This window comes from Equus quagga, chromosome 6, assembly GCF_021613505.1.
Source record: "Equus quagga isolate Etosha38 chromosome 6, UCLA_HA_Equagga_1.0, whole genome shotgun sequence".
In the NCBI taxonomy this organism is placed as follows: domain Eukaryota; kingdom Metazoa; phylum Chordata; class Mammalia; order Perissodactyla; family Equidae; genus Equus; species Equus quagga.
The window spans coordinates 72,086,352-72,107,573 of NC_060272.1; the positions used below are offsets into that span (position 1 = coordinate 72,086,352).

General features: G+C 36.6%; 2 protein-coding genes across 2 annotated transcripts in view; one reads left to right on the top strand and one right to left on the bottom strand.

Annotated features, from left to right (window-relative positions):
- Window positions 1–21,222, bottom strand: part of USPL1 (ubiquitin specific peptidase like 1) — a 34,408-nt gene that overhangs the window by 12,586 nt on the left and 600 nt on the right. Inside the window, exons 2-6 of the mRNA XM_046663928.1 lie at window positions 18,398–18,563; window positions 17,748–17,876; window positions 9,745–10,390; window positions 6,010–6,123; window positions 1,189–1,318 (exon numbers count right to left, since the gene is read on the bottom strand). Of these exons, the coding sequence (XP_046519884.1) occupies window positions 1,189–1,318; window positions 6,010–6,123; window positions 9,745–10,390; window positions 17,748–17,876; window positions 18,398–18,496 (1,118 nt within the window). The 5' untranslated portion in view covers window positions 18,497–18,563. The remainder of the gene's footprint in view (window positions 1–1,188; window positions 1,319–6,009; window positions 6,124–9,744; window positions 10,391–17,747; window positions 17,877–18,397; window positions 18,564–21,222) is intronic.
- LOC124240741 (uncharacterized) overlaps window positions 21,042–21,222 on the top strand; it is a 31,943-nt gene continuing 31,762 nt past the window's right edge. The window contains exon 1 of the mRNA XM_046663866.1: window positions 21,042–21,161. Within this exon, the coding sequence (XP_046519822.1) occupies window positions 21,042–21,161 (120 nt within the window). The remainder of the gene's footprint in view (window positions 21,162–21,222) is intronic.

Below are 21,222 nucleotides of genomic sequence, written 5' to 3' on the forward strand. Positions count from 1 at the left end.
TTGTTCTCATACTCACTCACACAAAATTATTTAAGTCCTAGGTATGAGTGAAATGCTAATTCTCACTCTGTTCTAGTACTTTTGAGCTAACTGGAAAAAACAAATGTTTTCTGGTTCTGCTGCTTGCATTCCCTAAAGCATTCTCTCAGATTCGACTCTCCTTGACTGATCCCTAAATACCCAAAAATAACCTCAATTTAGATAATGAATATCTAAGTAACATTTTTCTCTCACATTTTTATTTAATAACTTTGGGAGACTCCAAATTTTCTAATTTACTTGTAGGTAAGTTTAAGAAAAGAGGAAAAGATTTATCTCTATTATAATAATTTGAATAAATGACCTATAGAACCAGTTTGGTAATCTTTTTAACTGCCAGCCAGCAACTTTCTCATATACAAAGTGAGGGTATCATGTCTGATGAAAACTTTCTCTCCCTGACTCCTCTTGTAAAATCTAATTTCTCTCCTTATTATGTGGTGGGTATGTGGAAGCAAAAGAAACCTGCAGCTGCTTTCTTCCCCATGCTTCCTCCCAAGTACCAGTCTCAGGACCGTGCACATCACTCATGGTCCCTCTGGTCCTCACCTAGAGGCCAGGGAAGTAGAAAGCATGGCTGAGACAGCTCACGTGTAGGAAGATTCTGGTGGTGGCTGGTCTTTCATGGGACTAAGGGAAGGAATGGGAAAGGGTAAGTTACCTCTGAGAATTGCTGCCAGACTCTGGGAGCCTAACATCAGTTTCCATGATGTTAAAAACATAAAAGAAAAACCCTAGTCTCTAACAGAGGGGTAAACAAAACACCTACAGTTTCAAGGAATTCTGAGAGGTATTCTTACTCAGCAGGGAATCCAGCGGAGAGTGGAGAGGAATGTGCTACTTTTCCCATTTGTCCCCACTTCCCACTAAGAAATTCTTAAGAAAACTCCTACTAGTAATCTATCAAACCTTGGGGGTTTTTTGTTCCTCCAGCTTAAACAAGCAAACAAACAGCATTTCTGCCACTGAAATTTTTCCTCTCAACCTCAATGGTGGAGAGACTTCAAGATATGGTGGGAAATTTTATCAAGGGTAGCAGGAACCAGGTATAGAGCAGTGCTACAAGGGGAAGCACATTTTATTCAAATTTTATTACTTGGAATCACTTTCAACAGAATGAATCTGTTTTTAAGAAACAGAAAAACTAACCTGTTTTGATAGTTGTGTCCACACTGTGAACATTCAAAGTTCCAAGAAAAAGAATACGTGAAGAGCTTTTCAATGTGTGGGTCAATTTTTAAGAGCAGAGGAAATGCAAACACGGGGCTTTCCATGTCACCTTCAAAAGGAAAAGAAAAAATTATTGCTCATAATTAACTAAAAAAGAAAATCAACCAAAGTTATGAACTGTTGTCTTTTCTCACTATATTCACAGTACGAATATATGTGAACACATATATGACAGAGTAAGCTGGGTGAGGGGAAGTTTTTAAAGCATTTTTCTAAAAATGTGCATCACAAAGATTTAATTATCACTTCAGTCCATAATTTTTCTTGGTGGATGCTTACAAAAATTTCTTATGACAAACAACACAAAAGACACATACTGTCTTCTCAGATCTTTTTAGCTTTCCTCAGGAAAAAACTCCCTCAGAACTGTAACAGCCCTAGAGCATTATAAAAATGAAAAAAATTGTAAATTATTTGCTACAGATACTAAAAATAAACACTGTAGAATAATTTCAGACTTGGACAAAAACATTTAAAAATCATTTCTATTCTGACCCTCTTCTTCTACATGTGGAAAGAGCACGACACACAAAGGCTAAAAGACAGCCTCAAATCTCCCGACTCCTTGTCTACCACTCTTCTTAATCTTTTAACAATTAAACTTAAACAACTTTAAGACTAGAAGAGATTGAAGTTTGTTGTCATTAAGACAAAAACTGAAAGGTGAATGCTGTCTTCCAGTTTTGAGATCAGCAAGCAGCTTGTTCAATAGGAGGATTTACATTCCTCTCTTACATTCATTCTCCAATCAGGTTCTTTCCTTCCTATCTCAGGGGAGCTTAGATGCTGCCTTATGGATTTGGCCCGAGAGCAAATAGAGTCCTTCCATCCCTCATCTCCCTCCCCTGGGACACTCTCACTTCCATCGTCAAGCTCTCCTCCTAGTCTGGAATGACAGTTGCCCAGAACATAGCCAGGAAGAGTCACAGTAGGTGTTATTGCCTAAGTATACTCTATAAATATCAGTAGTTACAAAGCCTATTTTAATAGTCACCTTTGTGGTACAGTCCCATTGCTATTTTTGTACAAAAACATAAAATCAAAACGTTTTTTATAAGTAGAAATAAATATAAATCAGTCTCCTAAAAAAGAACATACGCAACACCATATGTGTAAACAGTGCATAGTATAGCATGAGTCTGTGATTAGTTATGAGCCTTTAAATGCTTACTCTAGGGGCCGGCCCTGTGGCCGAGTGGTTAAGTTTGTGCACTCTGCTTTGGCAGCCCGGGGTTTGCCAGTCTGGATTCTGGATGTGGACCTATGCACTGCTGATCAAACCATACTGCAGCGGCATCCCACACAGAAGAACTAGAACGACTTACAACTAGAATATACAACTATGTACTGGGGCTTTGGGGAGGGAAAGAAAAAAAAAAAAGAGGAAGATTGGCAACAGATGTTAACTCACGGCCAATCTTCCAAAAACAAAAAAAGATGCTTACTTTATTGTAACTAAATATTAATTTAAAAATTAAATAATTTATACTTCATAATGACAATAGAATCTTCAGGTCTAAGAATACATAAAGTTCTCAATGAATCAAAATAAAAGAGCTCAAAACACACTATTAAATAAGTTATATCATTACAGATCATTTTAAGTAATTTATATAGCTCCTAAACCAATCTTAATTATTTTTTCCTTTGATTACAAATTTTATAGGTTAACATAAAGGATCCTACGTGAAAACATATAATACAAATGCCCAATTCCAATTTTTATAACCTCCTGCATAAATTAGTTAAGTGGTTTCTTTGCCTTGACTATCTTAACCCCAACTCCTAAATTTGCATCGTTTTTCCCTAAAATACCTTCATTTGCCACAAAGCACACCTTTCAGTGAGTGCTATCTAGCTATTCGGGTTTTCTCTTCTGCTAATTGCTCATTAATGTCTTCTGGCCACTCTTCTATCAGATTGTCTTTTTTTTAAACTGATGTATGAGAGTTCCTTATAAGATATCCTGGATATCAGTTCTCTGTTCTATCTTCGCCCAGAGGTTTTAAACTTCAATGTAATCACATTTACCAATCTTTCATGTATCTTATTTAAGAAATTCTTCCCCATGAGTGATAAAATATTCACCTATATTTTCTTTCAAAGTTTCACAACTCTGCTTTTCATGTTTATGTCTTTAAATATGCTCAAGTTTCTTCTGATTATGGTGGGCCGTAGGGATCTAACTTTCCCCCCGTATCAAGAACCAATTGTCCCAGCACCATTTACTGGACAGCCTTTTCTTTCCCCACTATTATCTGCATCACCACTTCTGTCACGGTATGAAGTAACCAAAAGGGGAGGGTCCTGATCTGGACTCACTAATTTGTTCTACTGGTACAAAATACTCAGAGACTAAATTACTCTTTAGACCTACATAAATAAGTAAAAACTGTAGCAATATTAGCTTTTTCCTTAAAAAAAAAAGAATATAGACAGAGGGAAAGAAAACACCAAATTGAAGATAGTAGTTACCTTTATGAGGAGGTAAGGAAGAAATGGGAGAGACACGAAAGGGTCTTCAGCTCTATTTGTTATATTTCTTAAATTGTGGGGAAGGAGTGCAGAGAGGATAGTTTACAATGTTTTTTTTAAAAATAATCAAAATGATGAAGTAGCTGATCTTAAAAATGTAACCAACATACAGGATCAGTATAGATTCTACTTCTCTTTCTTTGGTACTTTAAAATACACATTAGGGGCTGTTCCCATGGCCAAGTGGTTAAGTTCACGCGCTCTGCTTCAGGCGGCCCAGGGTTTCGCTGGTTTGGATCCTGAGCGCAGATATGGCACTGCTCGTCAGGCCATGCTGAGGCAGTGTCCCACATGCCACAACTAAAATATACAACCATGTATATTTTTTTTTTAAAAAAAAAGCAGGAAAAAAAAAAGATTGGGAATAGTTGTTAGCTCAGGTGCCAATCTTTAAAAACCCACATTAATTTTCAGAATGAGGACACACACTCTAAGACTTTAAAGTGCTCTCTGAAGTACAGATTAGATATCATTAATAAGATCTTAAGCTCTAATATAGTACCTATCACTGCTGAATGAGTAGTACGAAACAAGAGAGGGATTCTATTGCAGTAGAAGGGCTGTATGCTTACCCACTTGTTATGACTGTACAAACAATAATTTAAAAATTCCTTCTCTGTTGGAGAAAAGCAGGCCCAAGATGGCATTGGAGCAAGATGCAACCTTGTCCAAGTATAATCATCAGGGATAAGAAGGGGGTGACTCAAGCTGGGGGGAAACTGTTCTTTAATTCAATTGGGAATTGGAGTGGGGACCCTGAATGAAACATCTCAGGTCACTCCAGGAGGGAAATGATACTGGCAAAATGCAACATGGGAGCCCCTCAGTCTACACTCTGGTGATCTTATGGATGAAGCTCCTTTGAAATGAGTATTACTCAACAGATCAGTGGTTGGAGTGAGGAAAGAGGCTGACTACAAAGGAGACTGGGGAAAATTTTTAGGGAGATAGCACTGTCCTATATCTTGACCGTGGTAATGGTTATACAACCGAATACATTTAAAAAAGGTTTTACTGTATGTAACTTACACTTTGATAATAAGAAAAAAAAGAATTATTCATCCCATCTGAGATCCCACCTGATGATAAATTAGAACAGCCCTTTATACAGAGAGGAGGCAATGAGAAAGATCTGGCATATGGAAAATCAGTTTATTATCATAAGAACAGAGTAAACTTATACATGTAGGAGCTCGCAAAAAACAAAATAGTAAAATTAGGGGACAGAACTGTGGGACAAAGAAGTAGGAAATATTATCATGCAAAAAAGACACTACTTCCAGATACAGTATCTGGGTCTGATGAAATAAATGATGCTCGTTGAGAAAAACTTGAAGGCAGTGATATTTTACATAATTTAATATGGGTAATACACTAATAGGGGTATCATATATCCTGCTACTATAACACAACAGGAAAGTTAATACAAGGATAAAGAGAAATAAAACAAAAAGACATTCCCCTCAAAACAAATTGTTACCAGCTCCTTTTTGCAATACTACAAAAACTTAGAGAGACCCAGAAACTCTAGCACCCTTGCTCCACTCTGCTTCCAGAGGCCCAAAGCCAATTCATTGAGGACAAAAGTCTCATTCTTGTGCCCTTTTTAAAGGTAAGAGAGCTTTCCCGAAAGGTCATCAGTATATTTCTCCTCATGTTCCATTAGCAAAAAACTGTTACCATGCGTCCATTCCTAAACCAATCACTGGCAGGGGAGTAGAACTGCTATGGTTGGTTTAGACCAGAGTTCTCAACCCTGTCAACCCATAAGAATCACGTGGGGACTTCAAAAAATTACTGATACCTGAGCTCCATCCCTGAGATTCTTATTTAATGGTCCCCTAGCACTAGTATTTACTTTTAAATTCTCCAGGTGCTTTTTAATAAACAGTCAAGGTTGAAAATATTGGATTAGTCTCCTGGTGGAAAGTACTGGAGAAGCAACCAATGTTGTACCCCCTGAGAATTCGCCTACTTCTGAGAACATCCACTCTCAAGGGGTGGAACAGAAGCCTGCATATTTATATGGAACAGCTGTGCCTACCAATGATTTAACCAGGCATAGATGCTTAAGTGAAACTACCCAGATTCTCTCTCCCAAGAATGTGATCATCCAAAGTAATAAAACAGTACTATATTTCCTTACAATGTAAGTATTTCTTTATGGTAGATGAGCAATACAGTTAAATTACACAAATTACTTACCTAATGTGCATCTAAGCTGAGGCTGAAGCCTAATAAAAATTTCATCTCTGACTTCATTCAGACAGGTTTCTATCTTTGCAAATATTTCGGAAGTAAGTTTTTTACAATCTCCATCTAAAAATATAGAACATTATCAATTTCTCATCAATTTGTATCTTTTCACAAAAAATTAAGACATTACCAAGAATGAAGGTTTATCAGAGTCAATAAATTTTGCAGACACAAAATGGAAAATACAAAATTTCCTTAATTCTTCCTCCTCTCTCTGTGGTATACCATATATAGTCCCTCAATATTTGTTAACAACACAATATCATCAATACTGACTGTGTGGGCCAACATCATTCTGCCTGAGTAAAATCTCAGTGAAAGCCTTTCTCATCCAAATAATCACAGGCCTAGCATTAGAGCTAAGCTTTCAGATATTCTGCCTAGCTCTGAACCAGCTGAAGCTCTCTCTTTACATGCGATTATTACTCACGCTAGAGGCATCTAATCATTTATTCCTCTTTGCATAACTTTTATTGAACGTACCTAGATCATAGGAGCAGATAAATTTATAAGGAGTCTTAATAAAGTTATGATTATTTCCCAAACTAACAATTGGTATATTTCCCTCCTTCCATCTTTCTTTGGAGGGGGTGTGAAACGGTCTTCAATGACATCATAGTGTTTATACAATTCCATATCCTACTTTTTCCCCAACACAAATTTGCTTCATTAAAAACTTTGTAGGTTAGGGGCCAGCCCGGTGGCCGAGTGGTTAAGTTCGTGCGCTCCACTTCGGCAACCCAGGGTTTCACAGGTTCAGATTCTGGGTGCAGACATGGCATCGCTCACCAAGCCATGCTGAGGCGGTGTCCCACATGCCCCAACTAGAAGAACTCACAACTAAAATACACAACTGTGTACTGGGGGGATTTGGGGAGAAAAAGGAAAAAATAAAATCTTTAAAAGGAAAAAAACAAAGTCTCCCTTTAAAAAAAAAGCAAACTTTGCAGGTTAGTTATTACACTTTGACTTAACCAGTTTTATTAACCATTCCTCTATTGCTGGACATTTAAGTTCTTTTTTCAATAAATACTACCACGATAAATGTCTTTGGGCATATATCTGTTCATGTTTTGGATCATTTCTTTAGGGGAAAAGTCCTCAAAATGGACTTACTGTGACAGAAAACTATCCAAGATTAATAAGAAAATTATTTTGAATAAAAGCCTCCACATACATTTGACTCTAGTTACTCTTAAGCTACAAATAAATCTTTTCACTCAAATCTCTTACTAACAAATAATTCATACAGCCTGATCACACTCTGCTTATGTTTCACTATGAAAATATCTAGAATCTCCTATAATATGAAGTAAGCATTAACCAGAATTTTTGTTATCTGACCATGCCAAAAAAAAGAGAAAACCTACAATTCAAAGTAATGCAGCTCAAACTAATGTGATTACAACCATATTATAAAAACTACAATTATTCTGTAAAAAGTTAATATAAGATTAAAATATGAAATTAAAATTAATTCAACATTCAGGTCAAAATTTGAATGAGAGGTATGCTCTTTGGAAATAATCAAACAACCATCACTTACTCAGTAGTGGGGTTCCTGTAATTACAGAAAACAGGAATAGAAGAAAAGGCAAAGGCAGAAATACTTGTGAGAAAATGAATCTTAAAAATTGCAAAAAAATTAAATCTCAAAGAAACTCAAGTTGAAACAAAATATTTCTTATCTAACCAAATTATAACTTGTTAAATGTTTATACCCAAAGGTGATTAAGAGTGCTCGGGATGTTTCCTTCTACATGTGAAAACAGAATTATGTGTTGGTATAACCCTTCTGGAAAGCCATTCAGAAAGACTCTTTATATTCATATTTTAATATCCCTTCTAGGAAATAATCAGCAATGGATTCAAAGGACATATGGATATCTGTCATGAGGTTTATTCATAATAGTAAAAAATGGTAAGCAGCCTGAACGTTCAACAACGGAGAAACAACATACAAAATTAATTTAAAGACTGTATGACCAGTCACACTGAATAAACGCAAAGCTTGTTGTCCTACCAGACAGCAAGACCTAAAAAGCCCTAATTATTAAAACAGTGTGGTATTGGTACAGGGACAAAGTGACCAAGAGAACAAAATTGAGAGTTAAGGAACAGCTGCACACATACATGGAAGGTAATATGACGAAGGTGGCATGGCAGATTAAGAAAAAACTGGCTATAAAATGGGAAAAAAAAGTGGATCCTTATCACATACAAAAATTAACTCCAGTTGAATTAACAATTTCAATGTCAAAAGCAAAACTTCATGACTTTTCAGTGAAAACATAAGTGAATGACTTTCCGATCTTGGGGAAAGGAAAGATTTCTTTTAAAAGCCACAAACATTACCAGCTACAAAAGGAAAAATTAACAATTTCTGTACATCAAAATATAACTTTAAAAAAGTAAAAACAAGATACAAATTGGGAGATTTAACAACACATAGCTGACATAAAAATAGCAAGGACATATAGAAATTCATACAAATCAGTAAGAACATGACAGAACAAATAGGGATAAGACACAAACAGGCATTTCACAGAAGAGGGAACATATGGTCAATCTACACATGAAAAGTTGTTCAACCTCTTTAAAATGTGAGAAAGGCAAATCAAGATCACATTTTACATCCTTCAAAGGGCAAAAATCTCCAAGTGTGAAAATAACCACGGAAGAATATATGGATCAGGAAGATCTCTTACACAGTGCTAGCGGGAGTGCTGAGTGGTACAACCACTCTGGAAAGCAACTCACCTATCTTGTAAATCTGAACTCAGAGCCTGGGATTTGGCAATTCTATCCTATAGTATATCCAAGGGAAACTCGTTCTTTACACCCCAGGAGACTTGCCTAAGAATAGTCACAGCAGCAGTATTTATAATGGCAAAAAACAACCCAATGACAGATGAATGAATAAATATACTGATATATTTACAAAATGGAAATATATAGCAATGAAAATCAATGAACCACAAACAACTTCAATAGATAGATTTCTATAAAAAGAAAAAAAAAGGTCCCAGAAGACATACTGTATAATATCTTTTATAAGGTTCAAAATAAACTAAATTAGACAACATAATGTTTAGCCATACATATGTAGGAAAAACTATTAAGAAAAGAAGGCATGATGAAACACATGCCAGGATAACGATTCCCTTTAGGGAGAGGTGGAAGATGGGATGGGGAGGAATACTTGGGTAGATTTAAGTCATTGGGAATATTTCAATTCATCTTGGGTTGGAAGGTAGGTTTACGGGTATCCTATTTTACAGGAAAACAAACGCAAAAATATATTCCCTCATTGGAAGAGAGATTTTGGGGGAGTTGTTGGATTATGGGTGATTTGTACTTACTTCTTTTTTCTGCTTTACAGAAATCTAAAAACTCAAAATTTTACTTTGATGGACTTTGTGATGACCACCATTACCCTGACAACTAAGATACAACCACAGCCTCTTTATTCTTTACTCCTAGTTTTTGAAAAAGACGACCTTTTGGGCAGTCATGATAATGCAACTGGTATTATCTTAAGCTTCATGACACTAACCTTGAGCTCCTGGTTCCCGGGTTTCTATATAAAACAGAAGCTACTGATGGCATCTTTTCTACATGCTATGAGACAAAACTCAACACTACCTCTGTAAAAATTCACGAGAAATAAATATTATTACCAACCTTCAACTCCATCCAATTGACTGGTGTGGAGCAGCTTACTGGCTTGATCATACTTTGTAAATAATCGCCAGAACACAGATTCCTCTTTAGAGCAGAGGTCAGTCACAGTGTTTTTTAACCCTTCCAAGTGCACCAATGCCGACAAGATACAGTCTAACCAACAGAGAGCGTAAGCATTTTTCCACTGGACACATAAAGTCTGACAAAGTGATGTACATCTGTTCTCCAACGGCATTTCCAGTCCAGAGGTGCATCCTTCATTTTGAGGGGAAGTCCCTCCAGTTCTGGAAACATCAATTGTAGCAGGATCTTCTTCAGCAGCCACATCAACAATATTAGCTTCCAAAATCTCACCCTGTTCCAAGGAATCAGCTGTCCTACCCGGATTCTGCTGACCACTGTGTAGCACATCAGGTAAGTCTGATGACGTTTCATCACATGCTGCTTCATTCTGTTTGCTGTTCAAAACTTGTTCACCATCAATAACAACACGACTTTTAGTCTTTTTGGAACATGCTACAACAGGGGAATCTTTATAGTTGGTTTCCAAGAGCTTTCTTTTTTGAGGCTTATTTGTAGTGTGACAATCTTCCAAATCAGGAGAAATTAAGTTATTAAGCGATTTAGAGCCCAAAGGATATATGCACTAGAAAGAAAAAATAAAATAATAAAAACTAAAAAATTCAAATAAACTCAAGTTTTAAAAACTTTATAGTTTCTATGTCATGAAAATTATGTTTAAAATTTTAGCACTGATTTGACATGAGAAGGTATATTATCAATCTAAATTTGAAGGAACTAGGGATAAACAATTAATCAAAAATTTGGCCCCTCCAAAAATTATTTTTCCTAGTTAATTTGAACACTCAAAGGTTTAATCTGAGGTACACTAGGGTAAACTAACAAGGAAAATATACATCTTTTTGCTTTAATAAAAAAATCTAACATCTAGTGAATTAAAAAATTTCAACAATTTAAAGAAACACAATGATGAGAATTATTGTTTTGGAACAGGTACACTGCTCAACATTAAAAATTAGAAAAATATTTTCAAATTAAAAAAGCTGCACAATTTCTATGTTTCTTAATTTTCAAACTGCATATTAATCTGAGAGCACATCAGCATATCAATTTTACATCCTTATTGGATCCATGAGTCAAATTGGCTGAATTTTAATGACTTTGTCATATCTCACTATGCATTAACACAATTTCAGCCAAATATCAAAAGTGTAAACAAATCACTAAAATAATCAATGAATTTTCCCTAAGTTTGAAAACTAGAAAAAATATTTTATAAGACAAATTCAAGAAACCTATATATCTATGTATCTATAAATCCATGTGCCCTCATTTAAAATATGCCTTCTTCTACACAAGTATGGTAGACTGCTATCTTGGTGGCCTCTAGGAAAATAAAGAACTACACTTCCTGGTAGTCATGTCCTCAGAGAGTCAGCCGCCTGCCACACAACTCTAGGCCTGGCCATGACTAGCTTTGATGGGACATTAGCAAGCATGATGCACATGGAGACCTGAAAAGCACTGGCTCATTAGGATTGTCCTCTTGGAGCTCTCCTTCTCTGGAACACTCCTTCTTAGTCCCAGCCATCATACTGTGAGGAGCCCAAGTAGCCTCGTGGAGAGACCCTCATGGAAAAGGACTGAGATCCTGGCTGATTGCCTGAGCTGAGTTCCCAGGTGGCAGCTAGCACCAGCTGCCAGCCATGCAGACATTTCAGCTGTCCCAGCCAACAGTAGGTAAAGTGTAAGAACTGCCCGGTCAACTCACAGAATCATGAGGAATAATAAGTGAAGTCATTAAGTTTTTTTAGTCACTAAGTTTTGAGGTGATTTGTTTCAAAGTAATAGGTAAATGAAATGCATTAAATCTTCTCATTTAAAATACAGCTTGTTCCACGCAAGTGAACACTATACTCATAATACTGCAATTATGAAATTCTTTAACAGGACAAGTTCTGGATTCTTCTGACTGTTACCAACTGGTTGTACAGTCACCATTAACTAACAATTTGACCCTCAACTTTATTCCTTGAGATCATTTTCTAAATCTTACCAGATGTCAGAAAATGGAGAACATTTTAAAATCAATAGAAATACTTTTGTATTCAAAGAATCATAAAAAGGTATATATCCAAAAAAATTGAACGGAGGATCTCAAAGAGATATTTGCACATCAATATTCACTGCAGCATTATTCACAATAGCCAAGAAGTGGAAGCAACTCAAATGTCCATGGATGGGCAAATGGATAAAGAAAATGTGGTATAAACATACAATAGAATATTATTCAGTCTTAAAAAAGTAAGGAAGCCCTGTCATGTACTACAGCATGGATAAAACTTGAGGATCTTCTGCTAAGTATAATAAGCCATCATAAAAAGACAAATACAGCATGATTCCACTTATATGAAGTACCCAGACTAGTCAAATTCAGAGAGACAGAAAGTAGAATGGTGGTTGCCAGGGCTGGGGGAAGGGGAAGTTGCTCTTCAGTGGGTACAGAATTTCGGTTTTGCGAGATGAAAAGTTCTAGAGATCTGTCACCCAACAATGTGAATACAGCTACTAACACTCCTGAACTGTACACTTAAAAAGGGTTAAGATGGTAAATTTCATGTTATGTTTTTTTAAAACTAAAAATTTTTAAAGAATTTTTTTAAAAGAGGCAAAAATTAAAAAACAAAAAATCTTGACCAACCTCAAGCAGAGCTGAGACCATGGTGTGCACATCTTACCAGCACCCCTACTCAATTAAAAACAACAGTAAACCATAAAGGGCCTGGGGTTGCAAAATGTAGTGTCCTAAACGGTTTCTCCCCTACACTATTTCCAAATGTCTTCACTGACTTTTCTTTCTACAATCTGTGCTCCCATCATAGGGTCAATCTAAAATCTAATTTGTCCTTGCCCCAATTTTTCCCTTTTATAAATTAATGCTTTTGGATTTTTATTTCTTTATACCTGACTTTAGTTTCTACTTTATTTACAATGAACACATATCATTTTTATAAATAGAATAAAAGATTTCAGTGTGTCTCCAAAAGAAAGAAGTCAATAAAACAAAACCACACACAGAACATTAATTTTTTAGTCTAGTCCAACCATCTAGGACCATTTAAAATCTAATGCTGGAAAAAATCTAATGCTGCCTCTTTTACTGATATTTGGAATTGATTTTGGATTTTTCACTGTTTTTACAAAACAGGAATAAGGAAAATACACCACATTATCTTATATTCGGATAATTACCTGTAAGGTATGACCAAGACAAATTATAAAAATAATTTACATTTATTTTACAAATGAAGAAAACTAAGAAAATAAGTACTTTCTTTGGTGACTTAACACTAATGATTTAAAAGCCTTTCTATCATAAATTTCATTTTTTTAAAAAAAAGACTACACAATTAAATGTTCCAATAAAAGAATGAATAATGGAATACTCAAAAAAATAGGAAGATGAGTTAAAATTCCGTTTGAAAATACAGTCTGTGTTGTTTAATGACAGAGACACATTCTGAAAAAACGTACTGTTAAGTGATTTCGTTGTGTTGGAACATCAGAGTATACCAAAGGGAAACAAAATTCACGACCCCAAAATGGGCCTCTTTAACATGAAATTATTTTAGGCTGATTATTTTTAAGAAACAAAACACTCAGCTTTTCTCATTACCTCATCCTTAACTGCTGCAGATGAAAAAAATCTGTCTCAGGAAGCAAGCTATCACCCTAGCATAGCGTGATGGTAGAAAGGGAGGAAACGAGGAAAGGCTGTTTTGTTGGCTCCACTCTGTGTTCTTCTGTTTCTGTGTGGCCAAACACTTGTTTTCTAAACATTTGCTCCTCTTCACCTGTGAATTGCCTGCGTTCCCTTTTGAAGTCCCTGACTCTCCCTACCACTAACATCTTCTTTTGTCTTCAGCTGAGGAGGGTACTTAAGGTGAGGGTTTGGGGCTATTTTGGTGAGTTACTCAGTTTTTCTGGGTTTCCCCCATGTATATGTTATTAAACTTTTATTTGTTTTTCTCCTGTTAATCTCTCATGTCAATTTAATTGCGAGACCAGCCAGAACTTAGAAGGTAGAGGAAAATTTCTTCCTCCTCTACTGAATTTACACAAACCTAGATGGTATAGCCTGCTACACACCTAGGCTATATGGTACTAATCTTATGGGACCAGCATCACATATTTGGTCCATTGTTGACCGAAACACTGTTAGGCAGCACATGACCGTACTTGAGAGTTTCAATTTGTTATTAATTTTGAGCTAGAGTTTGAATATTAGTGTTTTTTCCAAATTAAGAAACATATTTTAATGTAAATATCTCATTAAAAGGGGTTTCCCATGTGGTTCTTTGTAATTTAGCAACTGAAAGCAGAATATTTGGTGGACTCCAAATTTTATAATAGAACTCCAGAAAAACTAATAGTTGGATTCAAAGGTCTTATAGACCAAGGATCAGCCAACCTTACCTGAAAAGACAAGAAAAATATTTTATGCTTTGTAAGTCAGTCAGTGTCTCTGTCTGAACTGCTCAACTCTGCCACTGTAGTATAAAAGTAGCCATAGATAATACATAAATGATAGAGAGTGGCTATGTTCCAATAAAACTTTATTTATGGACACTGAAATTTGAAATTAATATAATTTTCATGTGTTAGAAAAAACTGTTCTTCTTTTCATTTTATCCCAGTCATTTAAAATGTAAAAATCAGAGGCCAGCCCATTGGCGCAGCAGTTAAGTTCGCATGTTCCGCTTCTCAGCGGCCCCAGGGTTCGCCGGTTCAGATCCCGGGTGCAGACATGGAACCGCTTGGCAAAAAGCCATGCTGTGGCAGGCGTCCCATGTATAAAGTAGAGGAAGATGGGCATGGATGTTAGCTCAGGGCCAGTCTCCCTCAGCAAAAAGAGGAGGACTGGCAGTAGTTAGCTCAGGGTTAATCTTCCTCAAAAAAAAAAATAAGTAAATAAAATGTAAAAATCATTCTTAGCCCATGGGCCATATAAAGAGTTTGCTGACTCCCAGTGTAAACCAATCTACTTCATAAAATACACTGGGCTCTTACTAATGATTAGAACATTTTCTAAAAACTAGATCAATAATTAATTACTCTAAAATTCTTTTTTACATTTGCAAAGTACATATTTAAAATTTTTGGTTATGTATCTTTCCTCATCACTTAAAAAAGAATGCTTCAAAAACTAAAAATGCAGCTAAACCATTTAACCTTAACAGCTATAAACCTATGTCCTGAACACAGGGGCTTCTCTATTCTGGTAGTCCGTGGTAAAGAACTCTATTGAAATACTACGTATTGTTCAGAACAGGAAAAAAAAGTATTTTTTTCCCTAGAATCAGTAAGATTTATTTTTTCTCTTTCCAGTGTCCATAATTCTACAACTTTATTCTGAGCTAGCTGATTAGTAAACTCTGTATAGTTGGCTGTTATGGATGAGCTGTCAAATCTAAAGTCAAGTCTTCCCCTTGCACAGAGCGCCCATGATCTGCCCCAGGGATCTCCTTCCAGCAATGCTATGACGCTTTCTCCTATTTTCCCCTCTCTCCTGGATACAACCAGCAAACATACTGTTATTTCTCCAAACTTAAAGACAAACAAAACTTCCCCCTTCAGGTACCATCTCCCATCTGAATTTCTCAATTCTTCCTCTTCCACTTTCTCTCTCTCTCACTGCAACCAGGCTTTTATCACTACTACTTTACCCAGGTTATTCCCATCAAGGTCTTCAATGACGCCCACAGTACTCTAGTCCATAGCTAGTTGAGTCCTCATCCTCAAGGTGTCACTGGCAATGACAGTTAATCATTCCTTCCTTAATTAAATATTTTTCTCACTTGACTTCCAGGACAATATACTCTCCTTCCTGGGTTTACTCCTACCTCACTGACCCCTTCTTCTCTCACTCCTCTGCTAGTTCCACTTCATCTCCCCAATCTCTTAGTGCTGGAGTATTCCAGGGCTCAGTTCTTGCAGCTCGTTATCCATACTCCTAGGTAAACTCGCCCAGTCTCATGGTTCAATTTCTACACGCTGATGACTCCCAAATGTCTATCTCCAATCTCAAACTTGCCACCTAACACCAGACACATAGATCCAACTGTTTACTCCACATACCCACAGCAGCGGACAGATGTCTCAAGCTTGACTGGTCCTGACATCCTGATCTTTCCCTTTCTCTTCGCAAAGTCTTTCTCATCTCAGTAAGTGGCAACTCCATTCTTCCAATTATTCAAGCCAAAAATCCGGGAATCATCCTTGATTCCTCCCTCTCCTACCATGTATCCCAATCTTTCAGCAAATCATTTTGGCTCTGCTTTCAAAATATACACAGAATCCAGCATGCCTCCTCCCCTCGGCCAGTACTTGCTCCCCCCGGAATACTAAACTGCCTCCCAACTAGTCTCCTTGCTTCAGGTCTTGATCTTTATACATATTTTCAACACAGCAGCCACAGTGATCCTTTTAAAATATAAGTCAGATTATGTCATTCCTCTGCCAACATCCCTACTAGCTTCTTCATTTCAGTCAGAGTAAAAGTTGGAGACCTTACAATGGCCTAAAAGGCTCCACTTGGTCCAGCCCTCTCCCCATTATTTTTCTGACCCACTTTCTATTACTTTGCTTCACTTACTCAGATCCCGCTCTGCTGGTTTCCCTGCAGCAGCACAAACATGGACACGCAGCCTCCACTCTCTCAGGGCCTTGTACCTGCTACTCTCCCTGCCTTGAAGGCTCATTCCTCAGATCCGCGCATGGCTTGTTCCTCTTCATCTCATTCAGGTCTTTGCTCAAGTGTCACTTTCTCAATGAAGAGTTCCCTTCACCACTCTATTTAAAACTGCAAACTGTCTATTCGCTGACACACCAATCCCTGTGGCTTTATTTTTCTCCACAGCACTTTCCATCACCTCACACACAAAAAATGCACTTTACTTGTTTATTGTCTCTCTTACCCTAGAATATAACCTTCCTTCTTGAGGGCAAGAAATTCTTGTTTTATTCATTGTAACCTAGCATCTGGAATGGTGACAACACGGCAACACTCAAAAAGATATTTATTGAATAAAGGCAAAAAGAAATTTATTTCTATTTGTAAGAATGCCTGGGATTTTCTTCAAGTTATACCCAGCAAAAGTTTCCATCACCAATAGTGTGATTTAGTCTAGTATTTTCCAAACTTGGCTGATCATCAGAAGTTACAAAACTATAGAATTCTGGGTCAACTCTACTGAATCAGCATCTGGGAGTGAGACCCAGAAATTTTTTAAAAGCACTCCAGGTGATTCTGATGAACTGCTAGTTTATCTAGAATAAAACATCTCTGAAATTAGAAGACTGTATTGTAATAACAACTCTATCACTTTATGAAGATCTTGTGTTCTTAAAGCCTCCACATTTATTTTCTTACTCATGAGAAAACCTACCTTGCAAAGTTTTGAGAATTAAACATGTATATAACAGTTTCATAAATGGTCAAGTACAATAAAATGTAGAGTACTATACAGTTTAACAAGTTCCTATTTAATAAAGTTGTAGCAGTGAGTACAAATTACTATAATTAATTCTAAAAGATATTTAGTGCCTTAAATACATAATATTTAGAGACTAATAACTTTTCCATTAAGTTCCAAAGCTAATAAACCACAGATGAGGGAGTAACTATTATATACCAACTGCTAACAAGGATCCTCACAGGTTAAAAAAAATCAGTTTTAAAATGTATTTTCTCCTTTCACAAGTGAATGATAACAACAAACATGTTCATGCAATAACTCAGGAAACCAGGTCGAAAAATAATGGAAAATATTTAAAACTGTATACCAGATAGACCTAGAAATTCTGATTATCCATGTATTAAAAATGTACAGTCTAAAAAATACAAAATGAGTACAAATTTAAACACTGAACAAAAAAGCAAAAGGCTAAAACTTTCATACTATCTAAGATTAATACTTTACCTGTAGATCCTCACACAGAAAGACAGACTCTTGAAAACTAATTCGGTAAGTCTTTAAGGCTTTCAACTTTCCCTTCTCTCTACAAGCAGGGCAATACCCATCCGACGGGACTTTAGCTGAATCATAATTCTAAAAGAGAAATAAAATAAATTAAATATACACATTCCTAGATTGCATCAAATTACAAAAAGTTAAATGGAAAAGTAACCAGAAAAAATTACAATTTTCACCTAGAAGTGTCCTGGCAAAATATTTTAAACATGGCAAATAAAAGAAATGCATATAGGCTTTAAATATAGCTATTATTCCAAAAAGAATATATTGTAGTTTTAAATATTAAATTTTAAGTGTTAAGAATAGCATCAGTTTTATTTGCAAGAAAAAAAGTCATGTCAACTGCCAGGGAAAATGCATGCTCTGTATTTTCTAAGAATAGTAAACCTTAAGGTCTATGTTCTAGCTCTACTTTCACATATCAATAAAACAGAGAGGTAAACACATTAGAACAATCTTTCGCCATTGCTTTAAGATTTCCGTGGAAGATACAACTTTCTAGAAGTTAATTGGTAAAATTAAAACTGAATTTAAGTCTCAAAAATAGGAGGAAAAAAAATCAAATTTGCACTGAGGCAAAAAATAAGTTCACTAACTTTTCCCAAATACCCCACCACGTGGAGTGAAGATATCCCTATATCAGTCCCTGGTCCAATCACTGGCAAACCATTTCCAATCTTCGGGGAATCCATCATTCCGAGTCATGGGCTAATTTATGCCACTTGAAACATGTCAATATCACTAAGGATTTTTCAATGAACCCTGGAAAAAAAAATTCAATAGACAATTAAATAAAAATCCTATGTACTTTGAAAAAGAGCTATGCTACTTTATAAGATGTACATATATTAAGTATATTTCAAGATATCCCTAGAGTAAACATATTCTGAAACTGTAATCTTGAAGTGAAAACAAAATACTTAAATTTATAAATCTAGCAAATATGTGGGGAGAGGGCAGAGACTGGCCGTAGGACCAGTTTTCACAGAAGACTCATTTGTAAACAAATTTATCAAAACTTGTAATAGAGGTAGCTATTATTTAAAGCACTTATGTTGACCAGATTTTGTAAACCTAAGTTTTTAGAGTCTATACACAATTTGAAACAAATAAGTCAGCATTACACTAAGAAAGTACTTCAAAACCCCAGATCCATTGTGCTATTACTTGACAGGGACAAAAGAACCCCATACATTCCTACTACTTTCAACCACCAAGAATACGTCAACAACTGAGAATAACGCTACTTTTAAAAACCTGCCAACGAAATACTTTTTTGTATTAAAGTAGATGATCTGTACCAGAACAAAAACATAAACACTGTCATAGTACAAATTACACATGTAACAAGCTTGTTTTGAGTGTAGTCCCATGGAGTAGAATCACATTCAGTAAAGTCAAAGTTACGAAACTGTAGCTCAGTGTAGCAAAAGTTACTGGTGGATGTGGATTTGAAATACAGGGAAAACAGACACAGGAGACTGTTAAGCAGAATGAATCACGACTTCGCAGGGACACTGTAAAACAATTTCGAGCAAAAGTCTTTTCCAAATCTAAGAATCCATGACTCTATGACAACCATCTCCCGGGAAACTGTGGCTCACAGATTCACTTTAAAAACTAGTTATGCTATTCTGTTCCAGCTGTATAAATTTTACACACTTTTGAAGGCAAGGAGTAATTTCAAAAATAAAAATACTTTTTAGAAAAGTCAGTATCAGTGAATCTCAATTTCCTATTTCTGAAGAAACATCCATAGGGCAGGGTTTTTCAACTACAGCACCACAGACATTTTGCACCAGATAATTCTTTGTTGTGAGGGACGGTCCTGTGCACTGTAGGACGTTCAGTAGCATCGATGACCTCTACTTACTAGATGCCAATGGCACTCACCCCTCAGTGGTGACAACCAAGAAAACGTCTCCAGACACTGCTAAATGTCTCCTGGGAGGCAAACCTGCCCCATTGAGAACCACTGCCAGAAAGGTAAAAACAAGTTTGATGCCTTTTCTTTTTAAGCTCCTCACAGACAACACCAATTTATCATCTTTGGCTGCTTCTATTTATAATCTACTTATACAAGGGAACTATACAGGAAAGAGTCAAACTTCCATAGTTCCCAAGTAGCTAAACAAATGGGCTCTATACCTGGAGATTCTGATTTAGAAATTTATTTGTAATACTGGTTTGTTCTAAAAATTAAATGCCATAATACATGTAAAACGCTTAGCACTTGACACATAATAAATTTTAGTTACTATTTGGTGTTAATTTTATACTTCATTTTATGTAGAAAATATACAGCACGTCTTGAATCATTCTGCAGTATTCTCAAAAGAAAAACTAGTAGGCTATGTATCTTGAATAAACTGTTTTTGATGAAAATTTCCATCTGCCTGAGGGACCTAGAAAACTCTCAGCTGGTTCTCTCTCCCTCAATTATAAAAGTACAAACAGGAGGAGCCTTCAAATCTGCTCTCCTGATCCCACCACCCAACATTTTCAGTGGGAAAAGCAGGTAGGTTAATGATTGAAATTCTGAATATGCAGACCCCTCCACCCCTATAAGAAAATTCACTTAAAAAAATACCAGAGGAGGACTATTCGGGTCTTCCAAAAACGATTTACTTTGCCCTATATACAAAACCCTGGGGTGATTCTTACGACTTAATTTGTTTCTAAATGACTGCCTTTATCATCCTCCCTTCAAACATAACCTACTCGTCCTTCTTGTTATGTCATCCAGAGTTCGGCATCTCCATGCTTCCAAACACACATACTAGAAAATCTGAGTGGTTCTTTTCTTTCTCTTCCCTCTTCACGCAGTACAAAGTCGCCAAATCCTGCGCACAGTTCTTAGAAGCCTCTCTCCTTCCATTCCGTCCCCACGCCACATCACTGCCAAACAAGTCTTAGTCTGTCACTGCTCAGCTTAAAAGCATCTATTTACTACACAACCTGATTAGAGGAAAGCCCAAACAGCTCAGCATGACCTAAAGGTAGCACTATGACCTAAAGCTCACTGCACGGTGAGACCAGCCTGGCTTTCCAGTCTTACCCTCCTCTATTCCACTTCACCTCCAGCATCTTTCTTCTGATGCCCCTTTTTCATCACTTCTGTGAGCCAGTGATACTCCGGAAGCGCGAATGTGAATTACTAGCCCAATATGGACCCAGTTACAGAGCAATGGACGTGTAAAGTTAGCCATGGGAATAGCGAAAGATACGTAATTAAGCCTAATGCACATTCCCGTGTGCAAAAGGGGGAAACCCAGAGAAGAAGCTGTTCGAAGAGGAGCCTTATACCCATTTGAGCTTGCCCTCCAAGACCAACTGGGCTCAGCACGTGAACTACCAAAGGTGAGGCCACAACACACTTGAAGCCGAGGAACGGAGTCGGCTTTCGGACCCCAGCCCTGCC